The 11,202-nt window shown below is 35.8% G+C and overlaps 1 protein-coding gene across 1 annotated transcript; it reads right to left on the reverse strand.

The window, feature by feature from the left end:
* Positions 1-5,458: 5,458 nt before the first annotated feature.
* Positions 5,459-10,955, reverse strand: LOC132061943 (cysteine proteinase COT44-like). Its single transcript, XM_059454619.1, has 6 exons — positions 10,877-10,955; positions 10,693-10,760; positions 6,374-6,434; positions 6,003-6,280; positions 5,791-5,928; positions 5,459-5,689 (listed from the first exon to the last, which is right to left on the reverse strand). The coding sequence occupies exons 1-6, from the start codon at positions 10,953-10,955 to the stop codon at positions 5,459-5,461; spliced, it is 855 nt and encodes a 284-aa protein (XP_059310602.1).
* Between the last annotated feature and the right edge of the window lie 247 nt (positions 10,956-11,202).

Here is an 11,202-nt window from a genome sequence, read left to right on the forward strand (position 1 = left end):
GTTGGAGAAGACTGCTGGCCAAGCCCATATTGATTAAAATTTACTCCCAGGTATCCAGCCTCTCTTGTGCCTTGAAAGCTGCAAACGCTGAAATTATGCGTCTGAAAGTCGCTAATGAACAGCTAAAGCATAGGGTCTCCGTCCTTCGCGACCAGATGCTACAAGATCACAGTCATGCATGCTTTGATAAACTCCTGGCAGCTCTTCTTTCTCAGTTCTCATTTCCCTCTCCTTCACTGAATCTTTTTCCCTCTTATGTCAACCCCTATGCCTTTCTGTCTCTTTTTCTCCTTGCTATGTGGTTTGGCACTATGACAGCCAACTTATACTAATTGATCTGATTATTGTCTCCTGCTTGCCATCTCTGATGGTTTGAGAGTTCCTCTGTTTGTTGCACTGTTTCTCCTGCTTGTTTATACAACTGTTCATGCTGTGTTGGCCAAGTGGCTCCGAGTTAATGCTATTAAACTTCTTTTGAACAATTAACTCTATCTCTTTTTGATGATGCCAAAAAGGGGAAATCAAAACGAGGAATGACTGCAGTTTATGGGGAACATCAATGGGAGGGAAACTGGTTCTCAGGGGGAGCATCTATGGAAGGTCATCTGCATCTCAAGGGGTACTGATTCTCAAGGGGAACATCAATGATGTAACATGAGTCTCTGGGGGAACATTATCTCCCTGTTTGTCATTATCAAAAAGGGGAAAATTAATAAGTTGCGTATTTTATATTTTGATGATTTGACAAACGGCTGAAGCAACCGAGAGGGACCTGGTCTACTATATGTTATCTATACACAGTGTGCAGTGCACAGCAACAGTTGTAAAGCTACGGTGCCAATTGCACACAAGTACAGCAGAGCTGTTGCCGTGCTTTTACTTTAAGTCAAACGTGATGAGTGGTCTCTATCCTACCCATATGCTCTCAATATATATCCAACTTATTCCAATACATTGAGCATCACTTGGAAAACCTAGAATCATCTTAAAAGTGCAGCAGTCACAAGATTCTCCAAGTGTTCAAAACAAAGGTGACTACAAACTGAAGGATCAGATCACAACAACTGAATATTCAAATGTCCCCCAGTTTGTTATAAGCTTTGTTCATGTTCTATAAATTGTACGTTCTTCAAGAAGCTGTTTGTAGGTACTTTAAATTCTTGGAGTTGTTAGGCAGTTTGCCTTTCAATCTATTGAGTGGTACCCTTGGCTAGAGTTAGACAAGCTGTATTAGTTGGTTTGGCTAGAGTTAGTCAAACGTGTTTGTGTGCTTGACTAAGGGTAGTCATAGTGTGTAGCTTACAAAAGGTGTATTGTAAGGGTGAGAGATTTATGTGAGTTAAATTCCTAGATTGCAAGAAGTTGTAATCTAAACATCGCTCGGTGTAGTGGAGTTGAAATCCTACATAGTAGGTCGTGATTTTTAATCCCTTGAATAAGGAGTTTTCCACGGTAAAATCTTGTGTTATTTACTTTCTACACTGCATCAGGGAACTGGTAGATAATCAGGTCCCTCATACATTGTTTGGTAGACGCACAACCTCTATGAACTATCTAATGGGTAAAATTGTAATCCAACTTTTAACTATGGGCCTTCCCACTTTTAGTATCGTATGATGATTTAGCAATGGAGCTTCGATTTATTTTTGTTTGTGTTGATTTATATGAAGAGATGGAAGAATCTGATTCAAAATTCATGAAGACGATCTAAGTGATGATTAGAATTGTAGTGAAAATGTGTCAATGAATGATAACAAGATGTTGAATATAACAAATGACATAGTTCAGTTTTTTTTGAGATACTTGATGTGGATAGCTTATTAAATATCAGGCGAATAGATTTACTTTTGAAGCTTGCTGTGGATAGTTAGTACTTGTAATTTGTATTTGATTTGCTCCTTACGTGTGTTTATACTGCTCCGGTCCTTCTACATTCGATATTCGAACCCTCAATAGATGAATCTATTATTGTCTTCTTTTTAGATCAATAATTATGGCGCGGAACATGGTTCTTGCATTGTACATTTTATTTCTGAGAGTATGTTTCTGATAAAGACATTATTATGTACGTAGAGCCTTTCCATTGGGTTGTCCTTTCATATTGTTGTATAGTGCAAGTCCATCTTTGATGCTTCTGGAACTTAGGCATACCTCAATAGTTCATCTTTTATTGTCTTAAAGATTTCAGGCGTCAGAACTTATGATCATAATGAACATTAGTTGGTTAGACTTCACTGGAAGGCTGTGGTTTTCATAATTGGTCAAGTTGTTAATTATACTGTCTGTCAAAGCTGTTTGGTTGCTAGTTTTATCTCATAAATTTCACCCATTTGATATAAAAGAAAGAAAACTGACAAACGGAGAAACAAAAAAAATATTAAGGGTTGCAGCCTTAATGTCTTTTTCTTTTATCTGGTAAGATCCAGCACAATGTAGAAGCATCATCTTCTGTCTAATGGTGTGAACATTAGAATCTCATCAATGTCACACGAGAAATAGAGTTGGAGTATAGTACAGAAAAGGACCTCTAGTTGAAGATATTTCTAGTTATTATGATTGAACAAAGTGGTGGGATTCTGCACCTCCCTTTGATGTGTTATTTCAATTTCACCATCTTTTTGCGCCGTTTCAATTGCCATCGTCACCCCATTTGGGTGCAACCTAAAATAAATGAAGGGAAGATACTTTGATGCTTACTATTATGTATCCTTTCTGATTAGGTGCAATTGCATAAAAAATTTAAATACCAATCGAGCGATGTTATCCAGCTTTTGGTTTTCTTTCATACAGACTTGGACAACCTTACAATTACAGTTGAGCTCTTTTTCCAGGTTCCTTTTCTCTAGTTACCATTTCTTCTCCTCCTCAATAACGTATGTTATGCCTCAATTTCTTTAGAATATTATGTATTGGCTTTTGTATTGTAAATCTGAGGTCATAAGAAAAGAGCATTTTAAGCTACTGAGTACTGAGTATGTAGTGCTATGGATTATATTAATACTTTCTACAATATCTGCTCAGTATTTGTATACAGAAGGCAACTTACTTTTTATATATATATATACATGGACGCTCCAATGATCAAGTATCTCGATTACAGAGCTCTAATGAAGTTGAATTTTTTTTTTTTAACACCAATAAGGGAGTTAAATCTTTGTTCAGGCTTTCCCTTACTTATATCAGTTATTTACTTGTTGAGGGCGTTATATTTTTTCATATTTCATTCTAACCTTTTAGCTCTGTTTATTTTCCTATGTTGTTGAGTTCACAGGCTTATTCCTGAAAGGACCCTGTGTCACTAGGATTACCTCTAAATAATCTTGCTAGTGATACAATAAAGCAACATGAAGAAGGAAGAACTCAAGAAAGAGTCGTAGCTTTAAATATTTTGAGATAAATATTTGAGTTAGGATGGAGAACAACTCTTGAAATCTTATTTCTCATCCAATTCTAAGTCCAAAAGTATCAATTCTCAATCTACTTGTTGTCTTCAAAATGTCATGTACAGTCAACCTTTTGCTTAAGTCTTCATAGATCTAGATTTAGTGGAAGCTTCTTCAACTCAAGCACGATTTGGACGAAAAGTTCTTAAATCCGGACTTGTCAAGTGCAGCTTTGATTCCGACTCTAGCATCTTAATTCATTTATTAAATTTAATTGGGCCATGTAGATCCATTTTGTTTTCTTGTGAGGGCTGGTACAGTTTCTTGCAAAGAAAATTGTAGAAACTATTGTTATTCTTGGAGCTAGAGCTTCAAAAGTGGAAAACCAACATGCTATTGATGCTTGCGTTGTGGGTTTACTGGTAGACGCCAAAAAGGTATTAATTAAAAGTTTAATTAATTTAACATGCTAAAACACTTCAGTTATCTTAGTAAAATAATATTGTATTACTAGTTAACCTGAATTTATGCAATGTTTCCTAATTTTTGCTTGTGGATCCTACTTTCACTTATTTCACGCATATTGCGTGCTAGAGGCAAATTCATCCCGTCATTTTTTATACGAATGATTAGCAACTTTCATGATTAGAGAAGTGCACTGACTTACTTATACCTGAATTTTTATATTTATTTCTGCTCTCTTGACTAGAGGGGGATTCAAGAAGTGCACTTCCTTCCTTTTAAATTTGTCGACAACGCACAACTATTACTTATATAGACACAATGGCAATTGACTGGTTAGCAAAAGCGGCCTAGGGTAAGCCAAAACTTGACGATCATCAGACCTTTTACTACAACAATAATATGACTCTTGATTGGATGAATAACTACTGCACATCGTTTAATTATCAAAAATGGAATCCTCCTATATACAACTGATTAGTTTTGAACGTCTTAAAGTGTGTCTACCGCTGGAGCTTGCTTAAACCCGAACTAACGGACCATTTCTTGAGATACTTTCCATCAAATGTATTGGAACTTCATGTATAGCTGTAATCATGAGATTCTGTAGCATCACTATTTTTAATTGCACATAAGAATTCTTAGGTCCTTTTATCCAAGTGAACTTAAATGCTTTTATTGCATACTAGCATTCTTTTGTCCTTGTAGTTTTGGTCAATCCACTATGAACTTTCTGTTTGCTTTGGTCAATTCATTATTCACTTGGCTCTAGGTTGAACTCGTGAAATTCACTTGAGGATTGGTTCTCAGCTATGTACTTGGAAAATGGAAAACCACATAGTTTTGAGAGAATAGAAAATCTTTGCTCGTAATCAGGCATGTGATAAAAGCATGCAAATTGAAAGGTTGTATACTTGAACTTATCTCTTCTTGTATATCTTGAATATCTCTTCATTTGACCTCAATCAAATGACTCACATTCTTTTTGGTGGCTAGTGGGGACGAGACTCTTGTGATTTTACTGGTGTTACTTTTTGTCTATATTTTTTGGAAAGACATGTTTTTCATTTCTTATATTGTGTTGCTCTCTTTTACTTCATTTCTACCTCTTTTCTTATTTTGGGATTTATATCTCTTTATAAGAATCAGTTGGAGAACATCTGCACGAACTGATGGAGCCAAGCCATTCAATTAGGAAGGTCTTGCCAACATCATATCTGACATAAAAAGAAACTGGCATGACCATAAACATATACATAGATTCAGTTAAGACTCGGACATCTTGGTAATCCTCCCTTGAGGCTGTAAAAAGAAACTGGCATGACCATAAACATATACATAGATTCAGTTAAGACTCGGACATCTTGGTAATCCTCCCTTGAGGCTGCTTCACAGTTTCTTATGAATGCAAATAAGACAAACAGATGACACGTGCAAACAACAATTCATCATTATGATTCTTAAATTTTAACAAAAACTTGCAACAGTAGCACAAAACAAAGTAAGAAATAGTTAACCTAACTAAGAATTAAAGCCTTTCTACCAAAAGTGCAACAGTAGCATAAACCAACTGTAAGGAAATAGTTGACCCAGCTAGAAGCAAAGTCTATCTACTAATCAAGCTTCGGGAAAGACAAGCCCATAACAAGGCTCCTCTCAACCCGAGCATACCCCCCGTAACCCCAATTTACGCCCCAACTGTTCTTTATGAGGTAATACTCAATCCCATTTTCAACACCATAGCCCACAACCAACACAGCGTGACGCCCTTCAGTTGGCTCACTTGCACCTCTAAGTAAGGTTTCAGGGTTGATGTCACATTCAGCTTGACCCGTGTAAATTTCCTATAAAAAAAAAAAAAAAAGTAGGAACTTGTAGCCGATCAAAGAGAAATTTGAATAAATAGAGTAGAGAGTAAATAAGCACAAAACTAAAGTTATTTTACCTTTCCCTTATGGCGCCTAAAGCTCTCCACATAGTCCATACAGCCACTTAAGGGTTGCTCCTCAATTAATTTTTCAATCCCTTCTTTGTCCAAGTTGAGATTCTCAACCTTATCAAACCCCGTGATTTTAGTTTTTTCCTGGACCAATTGAAAGATGTAAAGAATAGTGAACCCAAAAAACAAAAACAATAAATCCAACATCATCGACTTACCTCAGTTTTTATCTTATCGCAACGGCACTTTTTCCTTTTGGCAAAATAGGGACACACCCTATCAGAGTAGATACCTTCCTCCATTGCATATTTGTAGTATTTGTTGTAATGACTACAAAAGCATCTTGTTTTCTCGCAGTATTTAAGGTTTTTCGGCTCCTTGGTTTTAGAAAAGAGGCAATTGATAACTTGCTGCTTTGACAGAGGTTTCTTCTCTTTCAACTTAATGTGGTATAAAGCCGTGATGGCTTCCGCCGCGACAAAAGCCCAACACGCCCCTTTTAAGAGGAAAACAACTCCCACAAACACATTGTAAGATCATAAAGAAAATATATGAAAGGAAAATGTAAGTGTTAGTTTGTCAAACTTACAGCATTTCCCCTGGTCCTCCACAGCACACAAACAGCCCTTGCCCACCCAAGACCACTTGCACTACATTATATCACCAAAAGACAATCTAAGAATTGGAGAGTAATTACTTAAAGCAATAAAAGAACTATGTAAGCAGGAATATGTGTTATACAGTATCTCTTTACTTATGTTATATATGGATTTCACTGGACAGATTAAACAGTTCACATGGATCCAACAGGCACAAAGTTGGAACATGTTCTGGTCAAAGCCAGAGAATCTGTGTAGTACTTATGGTTTAATTTGTGTGGCAATTTGGGGTTCTGTAATAATCTGTCATTGAATCCATTGTAAGCGTTTACCAGGATTCAGCCCTTTGGATGGTGATTCACGGGATGCAGGGGACTTTTCAGGTTGGATATGATGGAGCAAGGGTAGTTTTAATTACTGGAACTAAAAGTGAGTGTGAGGAAGAATTTTTGTTCTTGTATTGGTTTGTATCACAATGAGAGGACTAGTTTGTGCTAGAAATTACCACTGGGGATTAAGCTATATATGTAAGAGTTCAGGGAGGGGGGAAATACTCAAAAGAAACAGATTCAAGGCAAATTGCTTTTGGTCTGTGGATTTGTGATAAGCTATATATGTAAGAGTTCAGGGAAGGGGAGGGGGGGGGGGGGGGGTGAATACACAAAAGAAACAGATTCAAGGCAAATTGCTTTTGGTCTTTGGATTTGTGGTAATTCTGTCAGTTGTAATTGGGACTTTGGAAGAATAAGGAAAAAGATGTATTTCCTATAATGATTTGGAGGTGTTTTCATACAAAGAGCTTAATGCTAGCTGCAACGAAGGGATTCTCGGAGAAGCTTGGTCATGAACTGTTTTCCTATTGGATTCTTCACTCGTGGCTGCGAAGGCCTGGTGGTGGTGAAAAGGAATTTCAAGCAGAGGTATGCACAATAGGAGCATGTTAATCTAGTGAGATTAAGGGGATTTTAATTTGTTCTGAAAATTCTCATAGGCTTCTAGTTTATGAGTACATGTCCTCTTAGCGCATATCTAAGGCGAGATGGTCAGAATCTAAGTTGGGACGTTAGATTCCGAATTGCTGTTTACACGAAGTGTATCGCAATTGTTTAATACACTGACATTAAACTAGAGAATTAATATTCTGCTAGATGAAGATTTTGCAGGAAAGGTTTCTGATTTTGGACTTGTAAAGGGACTTTAGTAGAGTGTTGGCAACCATGATGGGTACCTGGGGCTGTGTTGCACCCGAATGGATCTCTAGATTGGTGATCACAACTAAAGCTGATGTATATAGCTATGGCATGACATTATTGGAACTGATGTAGAGGCACACCACCTTCAGCTAGATGTGAAAAGGGTGGAGCAGAGAAAAAGTTGGTTCGGGTAACGGTACGTCATGGGATGGAGGTTTCAGCTCTGCAGGTTATAATCCCCAACATTCAATATATTCCAGGGACTCTCAAGCTTCAGTTTAGGTCTGCTTCTCAACCAACTAGTATATATGCAAGTTGATTTTCCCATCCTTCACTGAATGTAGAGTTTCTTTCTTGTCTTTACAAAATCCAATACTGAGAATTAGTAGCAAAATGCTCATCATGGGATTTTGTATAATGTATTCATGAGTGTAGAGAGTCTGTTTGCATGACAACTTAGCTAAAGTTTTCACCTAACTTTTTTTCGAGTGCAAAGAACAAAAGCAAAAGCCAAACAAAAGACATACTCTATAACTTTGCAGGAATGTATCTGGATCAGAGGGTTATAGAGAGGCTGAACACCAAAGGCAGCAGTTTAATCTTAGAATAAAACGGTAGTTGAAAATAAGAAGATTAAATAATAACGGAATTATTTGGTGGATATACTTTTACCAGTAGATATATATTTCGTATATTGGACCAAAATGAGATATAGAGAGCATAATATAAATTACTAAAACATGTGTTTGCCGTTATGCTAAATAAATTAGGATAAACTTTAATTTTCAATTTTAACCTTAACTTTTTAAAGATTTTTGGGAGAAAAGCTTTGGATAGGGACATAAACAATCTCGGGGTTGGTAATAAGAAACTAAACCAAATACAAGATATTATTCACTAGTCCTATATAATTTGGAAATTTATCCATTATCCCAAAAGTCAAATGGCCCCTAAAGGTCTTTTTTCTTTAAGGCTTAATGCATATACGCCCCCCGAACTGTCTCCTTTTTTTTCATTTTCGCGCTTAACTAATCTGTCGTTCCTATCAACCCCCGAACTCGTCCTCAAGTTAGCCTATCAAACCCCGTAAATATGATTTTATTAGAAGCAAAAAATAAATTGTGGTAATGAAGGTAAAGTAATATTTTAGATGTCTGTACCGGGTTCTCGCTCTTTCACCGAACAAATTAATTAAGAGAGGCACTACTTTTTTTTTCCTCTCAATTGTCGCTAATCTTAGCTAAAAAATGGCATAATTAAATTAGAATATATATTAACATGTTGCTACATTGAAGATATAATACTATGTAAGTCGATTGTGTTTGATAGATACACGAGGACGAGTTCGGGGGTTGATAGGAACAACGATTAGTTGAGGTGCCAAAATGGAAAAAGGGGACAAGCTCGAAGGGGTCGTATATGCATTAAGCCTTTCTTTAATTACTCTTATTCAAGTATTGCTAACACATGTATTCTTGTTTTTCATTATTTCCCACATAAATTTGGGTGTTAGCAATGCGGAGTTTAATAAGAGCGAACCAAATATCGCTTTGGATAGGGACATAAACAATATCGGGGCTGGTAATAAGAACTAAACCACATACGAGATAAAATAATCCTATATAATTTGGGAAATTATCCACTATCCCAAAAGTCAAATGGCCTCTAAAGGTCTTTTTTTTTCTTCTTCTTTTAATTACTCTTATCCAAGTATTGCTAACACATGTATTCTTGTTTTTCATTATTTCCCACATAAGTTTGGGTGTTAGCAATGCGGAGTTTAATAAGAGCGAACCAAATATCGCTTTGGATAGGGACATAAACAATCTCGGGGCTGGTAATAAGAAATTAAACCAAATACGAGATAAAATAATCTTATACAATTTGGAAATTATCCATTATCCCAAAAGTCAAATGGGCCCCCTAAAGGTCTTTTTTTTCTTTAATAACTCTTATCCAAGTATTGCTAACACATGTATTCTTGTTTTCATTATTTCTCACATAAATTTGGGAGTTAGCAATGCGGAGTTTAATAAGAGCGAACCAAATATCGCTTTGGATAGGGACTTAAACAATCTCGGGGCTGGTAATAAGAACTAAACCAAATACGAGATAAAATAATCCCATATAATTTGGGAAATTATCCACTATCCCAAAAGTCAAATGGCCGCTAAAGGTCTTTTTTTTCTCTTTAATTACTCTTATCCAAGTATTGCTAACACATGCATTCTTGTTTTTTCATTATTTCCCACATAAGTTTGGGTGTTAGCAATGCGGAGTTTAATAAGAGCGAACCAAATATTGTATTAAGCTATGCCGCGATTTCTTTTCTTACGACCAACCAAACATTACTTAAATTATACAGAATTTTATAGCGAGATTATTTTTGTTAACATGGCAAACCCAACGACTCCTAAGAATCTATCCTCTTAACTAATTTCACAGGACAATTCTTTGTTTTATTTTGTCAAATGTACATGTCACAATGAGTAAAAGTAATAAATGAGTATAATGATCCCAATTAAAACCACACTTTACTTTCCCAAGTTTGATTTACATAACTGATTGACTACAACAATAACAACTAACCACTTGTCAATGGTTTCCTCTTTTGTAGCCACAAAATATAAACACAAATTGAATCAAGAAAGACCATATACTCTCACACAAGAAGCAAGAGAAAAGGAGAAATGTTTTCCTATCTTGTCAACTTAATAACAAACTCTCTCCAAGATAACAGGAAACAGTGTTTACAGAGAGTGCAAAGATTTAGGGGAATAAAGAAACTGGTCAAAAGAGAACAGAGAAAAGATAGAATATGGTAGCAAACTAACATAAACAACAACGGATATTACTACTAATACAACTGAAATGAATTCAAGAGTAGGAAAACAAATACTTGAGTCAAATTAAAGTAAAAGGAGAGTTACATTCTTGAAGAAATCGACTTCACATAGACGTGGATCTTCATCATGCGATACACTTGGCCGATTAATAGTAACTCTCTCCACAGGTAACTTCTTGTAATCCGGCTTACTTGACATTTTGAAGCTAATCAACAAAACAAAATCAATAAATTTAATTATGACATGAATAAAAGACATAAGCATACATACAACATTATTTTTCACTTCATTCACACTACGACAATCATCGTTAAAAAAAGAACCAAACTCAGCGAAACCTTCACCAAAACACCATATATTAGTTAAACTAACTTCAAAAAATGATTTTTTGTAAGGTAGCCACCTAAAATTTTCACTTGTTTCTCATACTGTATGAGTCGTACACAACCATTACCACTCCCATAATTACCCCAAGCCTTCAACACCGTCATTTTCTCATTTTTCTCAACCAAGAACACCATTACTAATGCCATTTATTTAACAGCAAAAACACACTGAAAGCAAAAGAAACCAAAATCTCTCACAACAATGAGTTCAAAGTTTAAACCTTTTTCCTCTATTTTACATGAAGTAAAGAAAATCTAAAATGACACAAGTTATTAATGGGTCTTAAACTCACGTCAAAAAATCATTTTTTTTAAGTTAGTCATGTAAAATCTTCACTCATATTTCTTACACACAAACATTAACACTCCATAATCATCAAATCACCCAAGCTTC

The sequence above is a fragment of the Lycium ferocissimum genome, chromosome 1 (assembly GCF_029784015.1).
Source record: "Lycium ferocissimum isolate CSIRO_LF1 chromosome 1, AGI_CSIRO_Lferr_CH_V1, whole genome shotgun sequence".
Classification (NCBI taxonomy): Eukaryota; Viridiplantae; Streptophyta; class Magnoliopsida; order Solanales; family Solanaceae; genus Lycium; species Lycium ferocissimum.